The following is a 22570-nucleotide window of genomic DNA, read 5'->3' on the forward strand; positions in this document are numbered from 1 at the left end:
AAAAGGAAAGTGGGAGCACTCACCTGGGCCTGGGAAGAGAGGAGAGACCAGACCAGACCAGCTGTTTTCAACAGCTGTGTGAATTTAGATTTGACTTAGGTCAGCTGTGTAACTGCACCTGAACAATGCCATTGAGTCTTAGAAAGACGTCAGACAAATACATCTAGCATAGTAACTTGGATCACAGAAACTAGCCTTAGCTAAGCTCTTACTGCTATGAGAAACTTGATTTTACAAAGCACATCTGAGAGATATAACAAATCACAGGACATTATCTGTTATTTATTGAAAGCGACATGTCTATCTCCACATTCCTGCTAAACTCTACATGGATTATTGTATGTTTGCTTTAACATCATTTATAGTCTTATTGAGACAGCATCCTCCTTCAGTGGCATTAGAATAAAACAACAGAGCTGGGTATACCTCAGTGGTGGATTCTCCTTGAGTTTTGTAATTTATTTCTAATTGATGCTGCAGCAATATGGTGTGGACTCCATGCTCCTACCATTTTGCCAAATCAAAACCACTCTGATGCTTATTAGAGCAGAACCTGTCTTGCTGTGTTTGGAAAACAACTATGAAATCAACAAAAAACTCGGAGCTTACATGACCACAGCTCCATCATAAATAAAACAGTATCATCTTTGGAATTTTTTATTGTAAGTATTTCTAATCAATCCTAAGCATCTTTAAAGACACCAGATTTGGTTTTCCGTTTTTTAAATTTGTGGCAGCTTAAGAGGAACTGACAGTGTGATTTCAACAGCAAGCAAGAGTTAATTATTTTTCCTGCCTAAATCCACAGTCTTTCTATCCAACCCGTACAAAGCTGAACTGCTGTTGTGTAAAACTTAGGGACATCTGTCCAGATAGAGGAAGCCCAGTGCTCCCTGAGCTCCAAAGCAGCTAATGTCTGAAAGCTCTTTAGCCATGTATATTCTGCGTCCCATAAATCTTTTGTTGTAATTTTACCACTGTCATGTGGGCTTGAAGAGATACTTTTCTTTAAGAGATCAAATCACCCTTTCCATGTGTAAAAGGATCATGGAAAAAAAAAAAGTCATGGGAGTCCTCAGGATAAAATACTTCAGTGCTCCAAAATTCTGGATCCTTAACTTCCGTTTGAAAATTAACTTTCACGGAGTGGCGCTAGAATTGTAGGCTGCTTTCTATCACTGTTATTAATGGATCCCTACACTGCCATGTCCGTCCACTGAGTGATCTGCAAAGTGTTAACATGATAATGACAGCAGCCTGGGATAGCTCAGATACAAACAACTGGTGGGATGCTGCTAGAATCAATACTAGAAGTTGTATGAAATTAATTTTTATTCACAGGTCAAGCTCAAATTTCCATGGACCCTAGCACTTCCTAAAGCCAGTGTTCCTAAGAACAAGTTAAAACTGGTAACAAGAAACTCCATAAGCATGACAGTGAGAGTGCAAGTATACTTCACTGGTTTTAACATGGATGTGAAACTACAACCTTAAACCATCAACCAGAGATACTGTGGAAAGTCCCACCTTTCCCCTGTTGTAGGAATGAATAGCTGGGGATAGGGTAGTGCAAGCTTTGTTTTTTCTAGAGCTGAATCTGGCTTTATGTTGCTTATATGTGCATTAGTGTAACCTCAGCACTGATTTCTGCACCACCACCAAGCGTTCCTGCTTCTTGCAACCTCAACCAACCTTTCCCATTTGCTCTCTTTCACCCTGTGTATTAATTTTTGCAGCAGTCTGATCTGGCTGGAAAACATTATTTTTATTACTGTGAAATTATCTTTCTTCAAGATGTTTTTTGCAGTGGTGCAAACTTGCATTGGCCTGAACACATGCACGCTTTCAGTGCAACAGGGTAGCTAGGTAATGCCTTGCGTTTCCGTGGCCTTTCTCCACCAGGCTGAGCAGCTGAATTCCACTACATTTTGTTTCATCCCTTTCCCTTTTTGCCTATGTACTCCCTTATTTTAAAGCATGACATCAGTCACGATGATGATTCAGGATGCCATACTCAAAACATAAATAAATAAAACTGAAATGTGTTTTTGCTTGAGCTCAGAGCCTGAGCTCATTTTCTCTTCTCTGTGTTCCACACTCTCTAATTAATTTCTCTGCAGCTGTGCAGCATTAGGCTTCATAGCCAGATGTATTCTCTGTCAGGGGAAAAAAAATCTGCTTACACTGCAGCCTGTCACCACATCTCTGATGCGTCCACAAAAGGCACCTGCAGAAATACTGTTAGTCTCTCCAAATTATATGCAATGGGATTCTTACTCTGTCCTCTGCCTGAAGAAAGCATGAAAAACTGAAGGGGAAAAAAAAAAAACAAACCCAACCAGACAAGGGTCAATATTTCTACAACACGTAGAAATTTCACTGTCAATAACACCACTGCAGCAATTACAGAGACTCATCTATTACTTCCAAGAAAAAAGAAAGGATTTGTAAGTCATGCTAATATTTCTTTGCACAAAGCACAGTGATTTGCTTTTAAACGTAGAATTCTTAAAGCAGTTTCTGATGTGAAAATTGATGCAGCACTACCAAGCGTCTTATGTGAGGCTACATGACAATCCAGTGACAAAATAAACCCTACTTGCCCACCCCTGAAGCCCACTTTTCCTACACCATTACTTATCTAATATCAATGCACTTTTCTTACCTTACCATAGAGCTTAGTGTCTACAACATGAGAAGCAGTTTACTTTCATTTACCTTCACTGTTCAAAGGTAAACTAAATGCACAAAACCTCAGGTTTTTTTATAAACTGCATAGATTTACATTTATATGAGAGATAACTAGTGAAATTCCACTGAGTTTGATGCCTAATCTTTGAATTCAGCAAATTAAATATCAGCAACTTTTAAAACTAGAGTTTAATTCTGCTGTTCCTCCAAGCTCTTGTATAATCATTACATAAATTTTGTGGTCATTTATTTTTATTGGAATTCTGCTTCTCGGAAGCTAAAACTACAATCCAATATACAGACATAAGTCATTTTAGATTCAGTGTTTGTTTTAAAAATCCTTAATGAAAGTAATCTAAAAAGCAAATTTTAGCAGGCTGAAGGCTACATTTTTCGATGTGAAGCTATTCAAATTGCCTAACGTTAAAAGGCACTTTTGAGGAAGGTGGCTTTGTGGATAAATTGGGACGGTAAGGCTCAGAACACGGCGCTTCAGGCCTGTTGTGCCCTGTTAAGACTTTCTGTATGGGCCACTTCAAGCTCCTTAAGACACAACCCCTCAGGGTACGGCAGAGGTGAGGGAGCCTGCAGGACTGGGCGTGTGTCGTCACATCAGAGGGGTCTCTTTCCTTTTTAGGCTGTAAATAAACAAATGCCTCTTACATGTGACTGTGGTGATTTTCATCCAGACCGGATGGCAGAAGTGATGGAATGTCCCTACCATACAGCTGTAAAACTAAAGGAAGCTCAAACGAGCGCACCTTCACCGTTTTGCATGCAGTATGTTCGGCTACTAACCTAATTCTGTCACTATTAACTTCTTACTTTAAGCCTAAAAGCCCCTCCATAAAATGACGCACCCGGCACAGCGCCGGCAGCCGGGGCCTCCTGGCCTTCCTTCACAAGCTGCACTTGGTTTTCCCGCCGGCCCGGGGGCTGGGTTGGGGTTGTTCCCTCCCACAGAGGCCCCTGGCTCACACGCACTACTCTTCCCCGGGCACACCGGCACTGCTCTCTCCGCCGCGGCGGAGGCAGCTGCCACAGCATCCAGGCGCTTCTGCGCAGGCTGCGCCGCCGGCCGCCCTCTCTCCTCCGCCGCCCCGGAGGTAACACCGCCTCCTTGCTGCCGCCGCCGCCCCTGAGGTAACGCCGCCTCCCTGCTGCCGCCGCGGCCCCTGAGGTAACGCCGCCTCCCTGCCGCCGCCGCCGCCGCCGCCGCGGCCCCTGAGGTAACGCCGCCTCCCTGCCGCCGCCGCCGCCGCCGCCGCGGCCCCTGAGGTAACGCCGCCTCCTTGCTGCCGCCGCGGCCCCTGAGGTAACGCCGCCTCCCTGCCGCCGCCGCCGCCGCCGCCGCGGCCCCTGAGGTAACGCCGCCTCCCTGCCGCCGCCGCCGCCGCCGCCGCGGCCCCTGAGGTAACGCCGCCTCCTTGCTGCCGCCGCCGCCCCTGAGGTAACGCCGCCCCCCTGCCGTCGCCGCCGCCCTGGCAAGGGCTTGGGCAGCCCGAGTCCCCGCCCGCCAGCACCGCCCGCTCCCTCCCCCCGCCGGCGAGGGGCGGCGCCGCGCCCGCGCGGCAGCGCTGCTGAGGCCCGCCGCTGGGTGGGCGGGCGGGGAGGGGGCGAGCGCATGCGCGGGGCGGCGGCTGGTGCGGAGGTGAGGCGGGCGCGGGGCCGGGGCGGGAGTTTTCCGTCCCGGGGGCTGTCGTCGTCGTCTCCGTGTCCTGTTTGCGGAGGGAAGGAGCTGGGCCCCCTCGCAGCTCGACCCCCAGCCGCCTCCCCGAGAGGTGGGTCCTTTCCGAAGTTCGGAGCAGAGCTGGAGGGTGTGAAAGGGGCCTGATCCAGGCTGGGAGCGCGGTGTTCCTGCCGGCGGGCGGGCGGCCGTCGTGTGCCGCGGCTGGCTTTCCTGGAAAGGCGGCGGTGAGAGGGAGTCTCTCGTCAGCCCGTGAGCGTAAGGGAGCAGGGGTGGCTGACGCGCTCTTTCGTCTTCCCTGAAAACTATGAAGTCACATGTAGAGCCTCAGACGGCCTCGGCTTCCCCGCTGCCCTCCGGGCTGGCCAGCGGCTGGCAGGGCACGGCCTGGTGTTCAGCCGGCCTTGAGAAGGAGCCGGAGAAGGGTGCTTTACCCTCCCGCTGTGAGGAAATGCATCTGGACGATCTTACTAGGGACGCTGACGAGATAAAAAAAAAAAGTTCAGATACATGGAACGGAACGGTGCCAGAGGCCTGGCGAGTTACAGCTGTGTCAGTGAGGTGGCTGTTACTGCTCCTTAGGTACTCCAGGGGTGTCCCCTCTGGAGTGCTGCAGGCAGAGAGGAAAGGAAGGCTCGGTTCTGGTCATGTGAGGTTTTGTCGAGATCAGTGTGTTTTAGCTTTTAGAGTTTTCCATCCTGGGTTGAATTTGTCGGTAAAACTTATTTAATGTGTTCCTGTGACTGTAGCGTAACTTTTAGGGAAGGTGGAACTTCCTGTTATCTTCTGCAGCCCCATGAAAATGGGGAAGCTCTATCAAAATGGGTAAGTTGCTAGGGAAAATGTTTAAGGATTTGTGTGTACGCGGACACAAATGTCTATGTGTCTACGAAGAATTTTCCATCAATAGATTCTACCAAGTGCTAAACATTCATCTTGTATCGCAACACCCTGCATGTCGCCGTGATGTAAAGGATATGTATAGCATTTGTCAGTTTTCTTACACAAGTTGAATGTTGTGCAGGCTCATCATACTTGCGTAGTGAGTAAAGGGTATTTGAGGTCTGACTGACTAAAGTTTGTAAAGCGTACCACTTCATTATGTGGAAGGTATGCGTATATGCTTCCTTCTTGAATGAAGTCTACAGTGAAATCTCAGGTGTAGAAGTCAGGTTGTCTCTTGAAGTCTTATTTGGAAACAAAAGAAGATGAGATAATAATGAGCGCAGCTCTGATCTTGTTTTTTTCTATGAAAACTTTTTTTTTAGGTAACGTAAGCATTTCAGTTATACATGAGAGAGGAAGCAGGCATGTCAGCTCTTTGTCCACCACCATCTCCTGCAGTTGCTAAAACAGAGATCTCTTTGAATGGCGAGTCACCTCTACTAGCTGCCACTTTTGCTTACTGGGACAATATTCTTGGCCCCCGAGTGCGGCATATCTGGGCCCCAAAGACAGAACAGGTACTTCTCAGTGATGGTGAAATAACTTTTCTTGCTAACCACACCCTGAATGGAGAAATACTTCGGAATGCAGAAAGCGGTGCAATAGATGTGAAGTTCTTCGTCTTGGCAGAAAAAAGGGTAATCATTGTGTCATTAATCTTTGATGGAAACTGGAATGGAGACAGAAGCACATATGGACTATCAATTATACTTCCACAAAGTGAACTTGGCTTCTACCTGCCACTTCACAGAGTATGCGTGGATAGGTTAACACATATTATAAGGAAAGGAAGAATATGGATGCATAAGGTAAGTTTATTGTTCATTACTAAAAACAGTTGTCCAGGTTATCTTGAGCAAAAGCAAGAATTAAGATTCTGTGACACTAGTTATGTAGCAATTCATACACAAAAGCTCAGAGGACGTCGACCTCTAAAAGTATACAATTTTGAAGGTTAAAAGTTATCAATATGTCAGCAAATTCAAGGCTGGGGTTTTTAGCCACATGATTTATCCTGGTAATATTATATAACCTATACCAGGCTATCTCGGTGAAACAGGTATCCTGTACAGATCTTAATCTCTGTGAATTTGATATAAATTTTCGCTTTTAAGTGTGTTAATTAGTGTATTTAAACTAGGTAGAATTGTAAATTTACTGTGTTTCAAATCATTGTTTTCACTGTTGAGTTCCAGAAGAGGGAACTGATGCAATTAATGTTGTCATTGTTATTGCAGTGTTATTTTTCAAAAAAAGGGTATCAACAAACAGTTTGGCAGGTGTTAAATTGTGTAAAACTAGTGGGAGAACCACGAAAATACATCTCCTTTAGTCCAGGTATTTCTGCTTTTGAAATTCAAAAAGGAAAACATGCTAGATTTTTCTTAAGAATTGCAACTCTTACCTTTGGATACATTATGGATAATTCCTTATGAAGTGAAAATTGTTATGTATTTTTGTTTAAAATAAATAACATTCTAACAAGAAAAATTAAAATCTCTGTCGTCTTCATGGAGTACAAGTTGTCTTAGAGCAGTAGATTGCATGTCAGCTGTAATGTGTATGGTGATGCATGTTTGATAAAGTTTTTGTTCCTCTTCTGTTTTGAGACTTCTAGTCAACATACTTTAGACTTCCTTTTTGAGTGCTCTTATCTGAACTAATTAAGATTCCAGAAATAATAAGCTGATGCTAATTTTTGTGGTGGTGTTTCCTTTTTGGTACACAAACAAACTCCATTGATTTTTGCTGTATTGCCTGATGATGGCTGGCAGTGTTTTCTGTCACATTGGGTCTTCATACTTCTGGGGTTTATTTTTCAGGGGAAGGATAGGACATGAAGTTTATTACTAATATAGTAGACACAAATATGTCATTCCTGACCTAGTCTTCTAAAAGCCTGCTGGATGTTAGTGCTTTTGACGTAAGTGATGCTATGTCATGTTCTTGTTTACATTCCTTCTCTGTCGTTTAGTGTCCTTCGTAGTGACTTTTAATGTGAGTGGTCAAATAAGAATTGTCCATCTTCCTTAGCTATAGTAGGTCTTCTATCTTTTTGGACATCGATCCATATCAGTAAGTTTTCACAGTAGAAATAACAGTCAAGTGGCATTGAGAATGACAAAAAAAAATGTTTTCTACTAGTTTCCTCAGAAATCAGTCATTAAGTTCTTCATTCTTTTTCAGATGTTCTTGAAGCAGATAGGTCAGCTGGGTTAGCTGAGACAGTGATACATTCTGAAATAAACTTTTATTGTCTGTTTTTGTTTTTTGGTTTTTTTTTTTTTCTGGAGGAAGATCAAAGGTTCCTGCATATATCTGCAGTTCTGCAGCCATACCTAGAAGAGAGAAAACTGCTTTGAAAATGTAGATTAAACTTTAGGCATGAGCTGTAGAATGATAATACTGAATTAAAACAGGCTCATTTTGTAGTTTGCGTTTTGAGGCAGTTCAGCAACTATGGCTACAACAGAACAAAAAAAATGTTGAAGTCATATCTGAAAGGAACTGTGTATCTGTTCTGGAATTTCTAATGGTTGTGGTTATCAGCTCTCATGAGTTCTGTGTAGAGCCAGACAACAGTTCCAGCTAGACTGTAGAAGAAGAAACGTCACCTGAAGGACTAGGAGAAACATGGAACAGTGTCAGACTGGCAAAGAAAGACAAGCAACTCCAAGCAAGTCATCTATATGGGATTAGAATCCCCGTTTATCTGCTTCAATTTTATGTTACAGATGTTTGTCTAATAATTTTGAGCAGTTATATTTCTAAAAAGAAGTGGCTCACACCATCTGTTCAGCCTTATCTTCATGAAGACTGACTTCTTTTAAAGCAAGGGATCGTCATTGTCAAGGATGTCTTATTTCACTGACGCTGAACTCAAGGATGGAGTTGCCCCAAAGGAATCTGCCTCGTTCCAGTATTCTTTTTCACAGATGCTTCTTTTAAATGGTTAGACAAGTTTTATTACTGTTTTAGGGCAAGTTACTGTAGCTTCTTCCCTATTCATCTGCTCAAAAAAAGTCATGTAAACTCTTTTCCCACTTGAAGTTGATCAACTTTGAGTAGTTCAGTCACAGGAAACTAATGAGTAATCAATAAAAATGCAATAACCTGCCAGCATCGAGCAAAAGATACCATTAGTTCTCACAGCATCTTCCATTTTGGGGGTATTATATTGATTGTTCCAGTGATTAATGCCAAATTCTTTTTGTGAATAATAACTTGATTCCGTTGTAAGTTGCAGTTTGAATCCAGTTTGCTACTCAGATGCTGATGAGTCTGTTTTGATAACTTTGTCCAGTCTCTTGTACATTGTCTTTTGTGTATTTTGAGGTTTCATGTCTCCTGTACTTGGTTAAAAAACAATGTTTTGAAGACTTGTCAGTGTCTCAAGATGTGGAAAAAAAAGTCTTGTTTTTCCTACCCTCCCCAAACAAAAAAATTTTCTCATTCTGAAGATCTCTCTTTTCTCTTGCTGCATCAGGATCCATCAGTCTGTATCCATTTGAAAATAAAAATCCATACCTAAAGTGGAATTCTGCACTTTAATCTGATAATTTGGCATTTTCTTGATCTGTAATGAAGAAACTTAATGTTTTGTCATTGTCATCACACCCTCCCTTTCTTGCTACTCATGGCCAAGCATGTGAGAGGTTTGGTGGGGGGCAAAGCAGGGCATGTTGGTCTGTTTAAAATGACATCACTTCCCGCTAATGTCAACTCTGTAAAAGAAAAAAGACTTGAACATCGAAATTTGAATCTAAGAAGCGTGACTCCGCAGGGAAGAAACTGTACCATTTGACTGTTGTGTGCATACATATATAAACAAATACCAGAGCGTTTATATTTAACTGCTTCTCTTGCTCAGGAGAGGCAAGAACATTTCCAGAAGATTGTGTTGGAAGGCACGGAGAGAATGGAGGATCAGGTAAGGGCCATCTGGTTGATGTGTATGGCACACCATCACAAAAGTATTTGACTGCATCTGGTGACTGTAGAAGTTGGTGCTGCTTCTTATTTTTGGGATCCAGGAAGATACTTTGGAGTGGCTGATGACCTGCCATGCACAGGAGGCAAAGTTTCTGAAGATAGGATGATGGAAGCTGTGAACAAGTTGAAGGACAATATATTTCATCACTTTATGGGTAAAACAGAAATCTATGAAGAATATTACCTTTCAGAAAAGGAAAGTCACTTGAACTTGAAGCTCTGTAAAGGTAGTAGCTTCCATAGATTCATGCTCGCCTCCTATCAAGGATGGTTTTTCACTAGGTCGTTACCTTTTCAAGTTACAGAGACATACGGAGTCTGTCATGTTGGAATGTGGTTGGAGACCTAACGGATAAGACTGTGCAAAGAATTTGATTTCTGAAACTGTAAATATGAAATTGTCGCTTCGGTTTCTTGTGATAGATAAATCAGATAAGTAATTTTGTGTGTTATTAACTAATATGCCTGTGTTTGGTTTCCTGTCATTGTTAAAACATCAGATTTGAATCTAAAATGCTTAACAGTAATTGCACATAATATGGTATGATCAAATTATGTCACTCCAAATACTTGTCTAGGCCAATCAAACTGACTGTGAAAATTAGCACTGGACCCTGGAAATACATTTTAGACATGATGTTGAGAAGCAATATGTATGTTTCCAATTCATAATTATTGATGAGCAAAGCCCAAGAAGTCTATGCATCAATTTCCACTCATACCACACTTCCAAACAATAGGAAGTTAAAGGTGTTTTGCATGCAATATTGCAAGTTCATGTTAGTAGTAACTTCTAATACTGCACAATGTGCTTTTACTTCAAGCATTTTATTTACTGTGCAGGGCCAGAGCATCATTCCAATGCTGACCGGAGAAGTCATTCCTGTAATGGAACTCCTTTCATCTATGAAATCACACAGTGTTCCAGAAGAAATAGATGTAAGTCCTTGCGTTCTTTGCATTCTGAATAAAATAGTGGCTTTGGCACTCTGGTTTGGTACTCCCTTTGGCGGACAAAACCCCACAGTTGTCATAAATTCTTGTACACCCCAGTTGTTTCACATCAAGTTCTCCTAAGTGGTGTCGGTAATGGTTTAACATAACTGTTGTAGTTTGGTAAATATAACAGTAGTAACAGTGGTTTTTATGGTCAGCACTTAGCAAAATTGACTGCGTAGGATGATACTGTTTTTAAGAGTGGAGTGGAAAGGCTATTTGATGCGTAGCAAAATGAATGGAGAGGTAAATGGTTTTAATGTTGATACTTGTTTCAGTGTGGTTTAGACTTCTCAAGGAGGAAGTAGAAGTGATCTCTCATGCACTGATTTAAAGTATTTTGGACAAGGTTATAGAAAAAAGCCATGAAAGGAATCTGACTTATGACTGGTGAAGAACGTTTAATAATCGAGTAACTTTCTCATTTTCAAAATGCTTTGGCTAAAGTTAGAAGGTCTTTTTAAGGTTGTGCTTTTTTGGACAGTCTTACAACTTAGTTTAAATAGTTCCCAAACAGTTCCCACCTATCATTAAAACCAAAAATCAATTAATTGGAATGTGTTGCAGAAGGTTGTCTAACCTTCCTTTATATTTACTTGCATTTCAGATAAGTGACACGGTACTAAATGATGATGACATCGGGGATAGTTGCCATGAAGGCTTTCTTCTCAAGTAAGAATTTCAGTTTTGATTTATGCTGCAGTAAAACAGTTTAAACTTGTGTGTGTATATGTATGTATATATCTATCTATCTATCTTTATGTGCATGTGAACATGTATTAGATTAGTTTTCTTCATAGGAGATGGGAGGATGATATGTATGTGGCTTTTTGAAATTTTTGTCTACAAAATGTGGCAGAAGTTGCTGTCATTTTAGAAGAATGGCTCTGAGCTGATAGCTGCATCTCTATAGACTGTATTGTCACAGAGTCATTTTCTTGATAATAGAATTTCCATCAAATATAATTTTTCTTTGATAATTATGTTTAACTTTATGAGGATATAACTCTTAAGTCTTACATTTTTATGAAATGCGAAAAAAAATGGGTTGTGGTTACTGCCCAAACTATGAATAAGAGTCAGTAATGGTATGGCATATAGAAAGGTTATTATTAAATTGTGTATTTCTCTTTTTTCACCCTGTTTTTAATGTGGAAGTGGAAGTAGTGGCACGTGAGAGCATCTTGGTCTCTTCCTGTGGGAAAGCATATTTCATAGATTTTAATTGATGTTCCATTACCTTTCAGAACATCTCTGGTGTAACCGCATTCGTTTATGTAGTGCCTAGTGCCATCTATTAATACAGCGTCACATATGCTTTCAGTACTACAGAAATTCATGTGCTAAATTAACTAATTCTTCACAATAATGTAGTATTTAGTTCCACAGAGAATTTGGGAAATAATGAAGTGACTGTTACGGAGTGTATTATTGTAAACAACTAGAGCCATTGATCCTACAATGATGAGCTATTCTTATAACAGATGGAGATTTATTGGGCAGGTAGTAGCCGGTAGGGTGTCAGGTTAATCTGTTGTGCTGCTGCTTCTCCCTGCAAATTTTGCCCGGAAAAGAATAATGTGGCCATTCGTGTGAAGGGTCCAAATGTCTGCTTTTTAGCTTATCTGCAAAGCTTATTAGCTCATCTAGGTTCAGATTTCAAGTCTTAAATATAATGTTGTATGGATTTATACATGTCATTGAAGAAAAATTGGATTGAACTAAGTTAACTGCCATATTAACAATACCAATCTCTAAAATAAGTAGTTATGCTTTCTTAGTAACTTCTAAATGAAATTAAACATCTATTTCTGCCCCAAAGAAAGAACTCATAGGTATTCAGATTACCTTAAATTTAACTCTTAGAATGTACTGGATAAGAGAAATAGTAGCAGGTCACTATAAAGTCCACCTGTAGGATTTCAGAGTCTGAGTGTAGCTATTATAGTCCTTATCAATTAGAGGTGTTTATTAGAACTGGTTAATCACATACAATGCATCCTTCAGTAAGACAGTATAAATGTACTTTTGTATATTCACAGGTATTGGAGAAATTTTTTAATACTACCTAGACTATCTAGGGTATCTAGACTTTTTGAAGCTGTCAGCCACGTGCTAGTTTGAGAAAGTACAGGGGGAAAGGGAGGATGAGGATAAGAAACCTCAACAGAAGTTTCTTGAGGACAAGTTGAGTTGTCAAGGTTAGTCCAGCTATATTTACTGCAGCCTCCAAGCTTAAGGGAGACTAAATCAGATCTGTGTGCTGTTGGCAACTCACAAGACAAGATCACTCAACTTCAAGCATGCCTGTGTATGTTTTGAGGGACTCAAGCTTGTGACATGCTCTTGCCCATGTAGTTAGCAAGAGTAGAACAGTTTACCTGCCAGGTCTCCCAAAACGGGTTTCTGACCCACGGTTTCAGAAAACTGGGACAACCATGGAATAGGTCTTCTGTATAGATGCTTTTGCATCCTTCATTATTAGTATGTCTTCTGTTACTTTAGATGAGTTATTTTATACAGGTTCTGTAATACAGTTAGATAGTAGCAATAGACAGTTTTTGTTTGCTCTGTAACTGGTGTTTGGAGATACTGAGTGACAGTCTTTTTATTCATCAAAATGAAAACGTAGATACTATTGAACTTTTGGATTTCAGCAGTAACCTACACAGCTGTGTGAGGCCCTATGGGTATGGGCCTATATTTATACTAGAAGCACTTCATTTTTCTTATGAAGATGATAATTGTTTTATTTGAAAAGTCTGATTAAATGTATTAACCTATGTTTCTTTTTATTTGCAGTGCAATTAGTTCACACCTGCAGACCTGTGGTTGTTCTGTCGTTGTAGGAAGCAGCGCAGAAAAAGTTAATAAGGTAATGCACTTTCTAATAAACCAAATTTAAATGCTGTTAGGAGTGTTAGTGTGTTATTTGGAACAAGGTTTATCTATAAACATACTTGAGGTTGAAGAAGGACAGAATACTGTTGTCTGGTTATCTTACTTCATCTGATTCATCTAGCAGTTGATAATTCTGCCTGAAAATTGCCTTATCAGTTATATTCTGGCAACTATAAGAAAACCAATGTATTTAATTTAATTGATACTCTATATAACAAGTGAATTAGTCTGAGCTTTTTGTTAGCTACAATACACAAATTGAAGAGGTCTGAACTGACTTGTTCAGTTCAGCTATGTCAGTGGGTATTTTCCATGTATTCTTAAGAAATTAGTATCTGCATAATTTTTCTTAACGCTGGGGAATAAATGTACTTCTGCATCATGAACTGCTCATGTTTTGTGGAACCTCAAAGCTGCTGAGCCTGTAGTCACACACACAAACATGTTGAAACAGGCAAGCTTATCAGGACTTCAAACCATTCCAGCAATTCCAGTATATTTTTTCATCATAGCTGTATTTGTGTTGACTTCATCTTCAGTCTGTTTAAAACTTAATTGGTAAGTAAGTGTACAGTTCAGCTGGTAGATCTTAAATTAGGTTTGACTCATTGTCCTGGTTTCAGCTGGGATAGAGTTGTCTTTCTAGTAGCTGCTATAGTCCTGTGGTTTTGAGTTAGATATGAGAAGAATGTTGATAACACACTGATGTTTTCAGTTGTTGCTAAGTAATGTTTAGTCTAAAGTCAAGGATATTTCAGCTTCTGATGCCCAGCCAGCAAGAAGGCCAGAGGGGCACAAGAATTTGGGAGGGAACACAGCCAGGGCAGCTGACCCAAACTGGCCAATGGGGTATTCCATACCATGTGACGTCATGCCCAGTATATAAACTGAGGGAAGGGGCGGGGTCGGGATCACCGCTCAGGGACTAACTGGGCATCAGTCGGCGGGTGGTGAGCAATTGCATTGTGCATCATTTGTATATTCCAATACTTTTATTATTACTATTGTCACTTTATTAGTGTTAGCATTATTAGTTTCTTCTTTTCTGTTCTATTAAACCATTCTTATCTCAACCTAGGAGTTTAACTTCGTTTTCTGATTTTCTCCCCCATCCCACTGCGGGGGGGGGGGGGGGGCGGGAAGCGGGAAGTGAGCGGCTGCGTGGTGCTTAGTTGCTGGCTGGGGTTAAACCATGGCACTCATCTTTCCAGAAGAACCAGAAAGAGGCAAAGTCCAGATCTAAACCCCTGAAAACATGTCCTCTAAAAAGAAAACACTCAGTGTGTCATACTGGCTGGAGCACATCAGGGATGATGTTTAGGAGCTTTCAGGTCTAGAAAAAATAAGCAGCATTAGCTGTACCTCTTAAAAGGGAAGAGTGTATACATAATTATGGTCTATTTGGGAGGAAAAAAAGGTCACTCTTGGAAGCTATCATTTCAGAACAAGAAAATAATTACATTTTTGTGTCAGACTTTTTTTTCCCATGCTGTTAGTAACTCTCTTGTAGCTTATTACGAAATATTTAATTTGAACCAGTATGAAACTATCACCTGCCCTGCTTTTCCTCTAATGTTTTAGTGTAAATGGAGAGTTTCTTGATGCTTATTTTAAACTTACCCAGTATGTGAGGGAAAAATTCAAATGAGGATGTTTTCCTTATTCAGAATTGTCCAAGTACTTTTTTTGTATACAGCTTTTTGATTATACCAAAATGCTAGTTTCAGATAAACTGAAGGCAGCTCCTGGAAGAGATGCACTTGTGTTTGCTGTCCATTGAAATATTTCTTAAGCGTATTTCCTTTTAGTGTACTGCAATGCATCAGCATTTTGTTTAGAGAGATTTCCCTTTGACTTGCATTTAGTTAGGGTGTTACTCCATCCCTTCTAATAAAAAAACTGAAGTTAATTTTCAGTTAGGATATTCAGAGATAAATCATGAAGGAAATGTTTTCTTTGAGAGTAGATGTATTTCACTAAATCAATTGCCTCTCTACGTTCACAGCTGTGTCCTTTTAATAAACCTCTTTGATTCAGAATATCCCTCCAACTGGGAATGAAAAGAAAGGTTTCATAAAAGTGCAATCCTAGAGCCTTCAGGTATTAGGCACCACCACACTTAATGACTATACCAATACTGCTGTGAGGGTAAGGTTCTGTGTAGTTATGTAGCATTACAAGTTTTCAATTCACACTGGGGCCTCTGGGCCATACAATAACAATAGTCCCATGTCCTGAGACCATGACAAAGGTCCTACAGTGGTACCTGTGGAGAAAAAGTATATTCAGAAAACTTCATTTTGTGATAAGGAATGGTTTTGTATATTGGGCTTTTCTGTCTGATTATGTTTTTAATTGTGATGTGCTAATTATTGAGCTCTGGTTTATTTTGTAAGACTGAAACCTTCCTTTGAGGAAAAATCCATTTTAATTCTCAAAGTTGATGCCCTTTTTGATTATATGTATGTATGTATCTGTGTGTATTGCTTCAGCGTGAAATAAAAATTAAGACCAGTGGTCCTGCTGAGAATATTATATATTAATTGTAGACTATAAATATTATGTATTTTATAGTGTGTAGGGCTTCTTGCTGCAGTGTAATATAATAGTCTTTTTAAAAATTCAAGGCGCCTTTAGTAAACCTGTGTTTTGAAATAAGCACTTCATGATGCTTTATAAAAATTGAGGGGGGTGGGGTGCATGTATTGGCAGTGATGGTAAAGCACCTCTGATGAAATAGACAGTAAATGCTGATACTGAAAAATAATCACAAGCAACAGGGGAACCAGAGAGAAGAAAATTCTCAGTTCTTAGCTGAAATCGGCTAACCACAGTTAATAGGTATTGTTTCAGGGATGTAAGATTTGCACATGTTTGAGTTAGCATGATAGAGGAAATGTTAAAGGCTTAAGCGGTTATAAAAAGCTTATAGTTCATAAAATAATTAACTAAAAGGCTTTAAGGTCTAAATGGTTATGAGTATGTAAAATAATATATTGATAAGCTAGACACTATAGGAAAAAAAACAATCTAGAAAAATGTGAGTCTCAAGATACATCTGGGGTAAATTTCATAAATTCTACACAGGTTCTTATCAGCAGTGTGCTCTTTGTGTCACAGTGCAACTGTTCTGAAGTAATTGCTTTCTTTATGGCATACTTTAGCTTTCCTTAAAGTAAAAAAAACACCTGTTGCATCTTGCTGAAGTGGCAAAAAGCATTAGTGAGAAACTAGGTTGTCATTGTTAGGTACTGCACAAACACATTGTGCAAGGATAGAGCCTTCTCAAACACCTTTACAGACACAGGTAGGACTCCACAGGTTAAGACTGAAAGGTTAGCAGAATGCATGATTACTTGTAGCTGTAGTAGCACAGGAGTTTGAAAATGGATAATGAAGTACCTTTGTTGCTCTTAAGGGAGAGTTTGAGGAAATTACTGAGGAAATAAGCATGGATACTTATTTAGGAAATCGACTGTGCCTGAATGAATAAAGTAAGAGGCTTAAAAGGCAAGGAAAGTAATCACAGTAATTCATGTTTATGTAATAGGAAGAGGCAATAGAAGGAAAAAGTGATTTGTTCTATGTAGTTGGCTAAAAAACAAACTTTGCCAAAAAGTGTTGGATTTTTTTCTTTATTTGACAAGAAGTTGGAGTAATATGGCTTACAGCTTAATAATTGAAGTATGTCACTGTTCTGTGACCTTGGTAAAGTTTTGGCTTTTCTAATAAGCATGGTGAACTTCTTTGTTCATAATTTGAAATGCCTAATATATTCTAATCAGAAATTCCATTTGAAGATCAGTTCATTCCTTACATTTTCATGTTTTTCAAAACTGTTCTTTTTAATGCAGATTGTGAGAACGTTGTGTCTGTTTCTTACGCCGTCAGAGCGGAAGTGTTCCAGACTCTGTAGAAATGAGTCTTCTTTCAAATACGAGTCAGGACTTTTTGTTCAAGGCTTACTCAAAGTAAGTAAGCTTAGGGTAGTTCTATTCTTCTGTAGTTTAAGAACATTCTTTGATGTGTGTATGCGTGTGCATATAATATGCACACGCATACACATACATAGATGTTCAAAGAAATATGTGATCTTCCCTTGATTCCTTTCTGGCACTATCACTTTCCTTGTAACTATTTGCATGTTAAAATTCCAAGCCAGTCTTTTCTCTAACACATCTACTTCTTGAGTATTGTTCCTGTACTTTGAGGTACAATAATAATACTCTTTTGCCTACTTGGGGCTAGAATCCCAAAAGGCATTAAATTTTTGTGTTGTACCAAAACCAAAAAAAAAAACAGTCCATCCATCCTACAGTTTCCAAGTATTTTGAATAGAAAAATAATGCTTTTTGCTCTAGCAAGCAGTCTAAACTTACCAGATAAATATAATACTGTAGTGTTAATGGGCTCATGAAGCAGATGATGCAATACTGTAATATACAGGTTACCTCAGTACCTGTTTTCACAATTATATTAAGGGAAACATCCAGTATGAGGGACTTTTTACTGGGCTACAACCACCAGTTCTCTCAAACAAAACGTGTCTAAACAAATGAGATTTAAAATTTAGGCATGATGCTTTAATACTGTTTTGTTCCAGTATAGCTTTGTTTTTTTTAAAAAAGTAACTAGAAGAATAATTTTTTTTCACTAAAACAGGATGCAACAGGAAGCTTTGTGTTGCCTTTCCGTCAAGTAATGTATGCCCCATATCCTACTACACATATAGACGTAGATGTCAATACAGTGAAGCAGATGCCCCCTTGTCATGAACACATCTATAACCAACGACGATACATGAGATCCGAGCTGACAGCATTTTGGAGAGCTAATTCAGATGAAGAAATGTCTCAAGATCATATTATCCACACAGATGAGAGTTTCACGCCTGATTTGTATGTACTTCTCTGTCACATCTCTCAGAAGTTACTTGATTTGGGACAAGAGAGTAAAGTAGTACAAAGTGTACTTTCTAATAAAGTACATGAGTTTTTTTGTTTTTAATAAGCTTCTTCAGCTCCAGTACTTGCATTTGTTTTGGAGGAATTTACCAGTTCCATCAGTAGTTTCATTGCATTAAATATTACTGAAACTCATTTTCAGTGATACATCTGACCATGTTATCTTAATTTTGTTGCCTGTTTTAAATAGGTGTATAACAGACCTAGGTGTATTTGACAGGGCCCAATGGCTTTCCTGGGTTTAGTTAATAACATCTGAAAGTTTAGCTTTAAAATTCTGGATTAGCTTTAAAAATAGCAGGATTATAAATCACTAAAATTTTGAATTCACTTTTAATTTCTGCCAGATTGTAAACAGTAATGCTGTTGCTGTGCACAGCTGCTGGACAGTTAGTGTCTAAGGCATTACCTCACATGTTTGTTTGCTTTCTTTTCTATAGAAATGTGTTTCAAGATATCCTGCATCGAGATACATTAGTAAAAGCCTTCCTGGATCAGGTAATTGTTGCTTTTTCAGAAAGAACAAGAACTAAAGTTCAGTGCTTTGAGCCCTAGTAACAGATAATTTAACATGAAGATAATTTGTTGGCTTGGTAGCTCTTTTTCATACTAGTGCTATGATTCTTCTCTGCATAACTAGAGAGAAAAATACTTGTGTTATTTGTAGCATAATACTGAAATTCCTTACGTATGAAAAACAATGCACATTTTCTGTTGCTGTGCAAGTGTCTACAGTTACGTATTGAGAAAGCTACCTGATGGAGATTAATTTCATATCATTTTAAAAAGGAAAATAATACTTTATCCAAACAGAATTGTAAAACAGCTTAATTTATTGCATCTAAGCAGTTAGAAAACTAAGAAAGAATGTTGCGTATATCTACAAATATGCTGTTAATATGCCTGCTTTGCTATAATTAAGGATATGTATGTGTGTATGCAATGTTTCTTTATATTCCACATTCTTAAAATGATACTTGAATTTCCATGTCTACTTAATTTTTTGGTATAATTTTTAATAGATCTTCCATCTGAAGCCTGGCTTGTCTCTAAGGAGTACTTTCCTTGCACAATTTCTACTAGTCCTTCACAGAAAAGCCTTAACTTTAATAAAATACGTAGAGGATGACACGTAAGTGAACAGATAATAGAAAGCAGGTGTTGAGAAACTTCCTCTGTTCTTTTTTACAACACCTTTTTTATTTTCTTACAGGCAAAAAGGAAAAAAACCGTTTAAGTCTCTTCGTAGTTTAAAGGTAGATCTTGACTTAGCAGCAGAGGGCGATCTTAACATAATAATGGCTTTGGCTGAGAAGATTAAACCAGGTCTACATTCCTTTATCTTTGGGAAGCCGTTCTACACTAGTGTACAAGAACGTGATGTGCTCATGACGTTTTAAAGTTCTCCACCACTGACGTGTAGTATTGCAGTCTTGCATGGTACGAAAAGTAATCTGCTAGTGTGACCACCACGCTTGTGACAATCATTGACTTGACTGAGGATGGAGCATTAGGAGCACAGTGACACTACAGTCTGTCTGAAGCAGGAGGGGATCTTGTTAGAGGCAATATCAGCTTAACTAGACAAGTATGATTTTAATGAATCCATCTCTTATGTGTGTTTTAACAATAAATGTTACCAGAGGTTCCCTTGCCATATAGGCTTAGTAGATAAATTTGAAAAAGTTTTGGTGTATGATAAAGGGAAGCATTTTAGTTTTCTTTCCCGAGAGACTTCCTTAAGGTGCGTGTCAGTTTTTCCCAGTTCTGCTGTGTCAGTATATTTAGTGTTTCCACAGAAAACAATACATATGTCCTCTCTAATCATGGAGTAATCATGGAGGTTGCAGAATAGGGGCCCTCCAGGCATTTCAAAGAGGTTTTAAAAGTGTTTGTTCTTATGTATGTGGTACAAATCTGAAATATGTCTTCCCTCATCTCCCTTTTTAACACTACTGTCTCCTCCATTTAGAGCATTAAAAGCGTTTGGGATTTTTAATATACTACAAATTGCTATTCTTGTGTGCAAACTGTTGACAATGAGCAGCTTAAATAGCAGCACTCTGCTTGTGGGAACTGGGTCATTATTTAAGCAGCTTTCTGCATGCAAGTGCCAACCAGGATACTCTGTCACAGATTGTTGGGCCATCCCGCAGTGAAGTGTTCAATGATCCAGCATAATTGAGCTCTTTCAAAACACAAAGCAGAAAACTTGTGTCATTCAGCAGCAGTTGTCAGTCTTTCTGTCTGTAAACTGCTGCTGTTTTTTCCATTGTCAGTTAGAATAAGGTTCAGATTAAAGTATTAGACCTTCCCAAAGAACACAATGGTGATAGCCAAACTAAAAGATAAAACAGTATTTTTTTTTTGCATTGCCATTAATATATTTAGTAATCCTTAATTCAGAGGTGAGCACAGCTATGCACTAATGTGATTAGCATTTTCCTAAGTGAATTCTAGTGAATAATCTTGCCCATCTTCTTAGTTCATCTTAGCACATCTCCAACTTTGCTTTGCTTGAAAATAAAAACACGTTTTCTATTTGTATGCCTCAACCTTTCCTTCTCAGTAGCATATAGAGCAGTGTGGTGTCAGGTTATCCACACCCATTTTTTTGAGTTCTGATGCACGGTTGGTGTGTGTTATATTTAAATCAGTGGTACATCTGTACTGCATGTTGTTGTATTTCTTTTCTTTTTGGACAAACATGGGAATATATTTGTATTGTGTTAGCATAACCTCATAACTCAATATTCATGGTGAAAGAGCTGCACTTGTGATTGAAGAAGCCACGGTTGCTTTATTGCTAAAATTGTCCTTGGCAAACAGGTTTCTGTTTTCAAGATAGCTTTTTAGTGTCTCTTTCATGCAGCGAGGCATTGGAAGTTAACAAAAGTTAGATTCACAGCTTCTCCTGAAATGTGCAATACTCAGATTTTAAAAGGAATACTGTCCTTTTTTATTTAGATGTCCAGAATTCCTTACGCTTCCTGAAAGACAAGGATTCACAATTAATTTGGGGCTGTTTAGTCTAGAAAAGAGGAGGCTGAGGGGAGACCCTATCCCTCTCTACAACTACCTGAAAGGGGGTTGTAGTGAGGTGGGTGCTGGTCTCTTCTGTCAGGTGGCTGGAGATAGGACAAGAGGAAATGGCCTCAAGCTGAGGCAAGGGAGATTTAGGTTAGATATTAGGAAAAATTTTTTTACTGAGAGGGTGGTCAAACATTGGAATGGGCTGCACAGGGAAGTGGTTGAGTCACCATCCCTGGAGATATTCAGAAAGCGAGTGGACAGGGTACTTCAGGACATGGTTTAGTGGGCATCGTTGATGGTTGGAGTCGATGATCTTGAAGGTCTTTTCCAACCTAAATAATTCTATGATTCTAAATATTTAGTGCTTCTGAAAGACATGGAATTGAGCCCCACAGCACACCATTTTTGGAATGAACATCATCAGCATTACCTGGTTGAATATGTAATTACATTTTGTGGAGCCATTTTTTTGCTGCACATGCATGTAGGACTCTTGCAATGAGCTCAGTGCTTCGCGAAAAGAACTTGTCAGAATTATGCTGACATAAGTTACTTGCGCTGAGATTCTTTTGTCTTCCTACCATTATTGATCCATTAGAAAAGAGCCTGATTGTGCTAAGTTTTTACTCTCATGTCTAAGATTGTGGAAAAGAATGTAAAGACTGCTGAAACTTCTAATGTAGAAGTTGTGGTGAAGGCTAAAGAAGAGCTTTAAATGTGTTGCTGAAATTAATCACTTCACGTTGATAGCCATTGGAAACTTAGCATTGACACTACTAACAGTAAAGCTCTGTTTACTAAAGATCCTGTCACTTTTTGAAATTACTAAATGCTGGAAACTTTCTCAGTTGCTACTTTTGTTGCACAACTGTCACAATTGCACTGTCAGAACTGCAGAATGTATGGTGAAGTAAATTATTAAATGCATCTGCATGTTGTGTTGTAAATCTTGCTCAGGAACAAAGTGTTCTAATAAAATCCATGCACAATTTTTTACTTTAATTGCTGCTGATTTTGTTCATAGAAATTTCTGTTCTGTGTCTGATAAAATCATTATCTTTTATCCTTTGAAATAAAGAAGAAACCTTTTTCCATATAGACTGCTATTGTTAGAAAGTCATCTGTTACTTAGTTCCTCCACTTCTGTTAAGGACTTAACTCATTTCAGTCTGAGACTGGTGTGATGTGCTATGCCTCTGATGTGCTCAAATAAGAATTTAGCCTCTACTTTTAAAAAGTTTTAATCCCATATGTGAGAATTTAGAAATGTTTTAAGGAGTTCACTTATATCTAGCAGTCAGTGAATACCTTTCTTCAGAATTTTAGTTCCTTACAGTTAAAAGAATATAGAGCAAGTTTA

The 22570-nt window shown here is 39.3% G+C and overlaps 1 protein-coding gene across 5 annotated transcripts; it reads left to right on the top strand.

Moving 5' to 3' along the window:
* Nucleotides 1-4120: 4120 nt before the first annotated feature.
* On the top strand, nt 4121-22212 carry C9orf72 (C9orf72-SMCR8 complex subunit). 5 transcript variants are annotated; one of them, XR_011323178.1, is made up of 12 exons: nt 4322-4472; nt 5647-6132; nt 9195-9254; nt 10160-10255; nt 10920-10984; nt 13115-13187; nt 17068-17184; nt 17876-18111; nt 18618-18675; nt 19200-19309; nt 19391-20200; nt 20234-22212. XR_011323178.1 is itself a non-coding variant. In XM_069775992.1 (11 exons), exons 2-11 carry the CDS (start codon nt 5671-5673, stop codon nt 19575-19577), a joined length of 1464 nt encoding a protein of 487 aa, XP_069632093.1. In that variant the 5' UTR covers nt 4121-4141; nt 5647-5670; the 3' UTR covers nt 19578-22212. The 5 variants fall into 5 exon arrangements, 4 of the variants coding, with proteins under 4 accessions (XP_069632093.1, XP_069632092.1, XP_069632091.1 ...); XM_069775992.1 differs by lacking the exon at nt 4322-4472 and adding an exon at nt 4121-4141 and having other exon boundaries at nt 19391-22212; XM_069775991.1 differs by having other exon boundaries at nt 4266-4342; nt 19391-22212.
* The last annotated feature ends 358 nt before the right edge of the window (nt 22213-22570 follow it).

Source organism: Haliaeetus albicilla, chromosome Z (assembly GCF_947461875.1).
Source record: "Haliaeetus albicilla chromosome Z, bHalAlb1.1, whole genome shotgun sequence".
Classification (NCBI taxonomy): domain Eukaryota; kingdom Metazoa; phylum Chordata; class Aves; order Accipitriformes; family Accipitridae; genus Haliaeetus; species Haliaeetus albicilla.

Coding starts and splice junctions, on each gene's coding strand:
- C9orf72 (XM_069775992.1), top strand. CDS start 5,671: ATGAGAGAGGAAGCAGGCATGTCAGCTCTTTGTCCACCACCATCTCCT. Junction 13,188..17,067: donor GCGCAGAAAAAGTTAATAAG/GTAATGCACTTT, acceptor TTTTTAATGCAG/ATTGTGAGAACGTTGTGTCT. Junction 17,185..17,875: donor TTGTTCAAGGCTTACTCAAA/GTAAGTAAGCTT, acceptor TCACTAAAACAG/GATGCAACAGGAAGCTTTGT.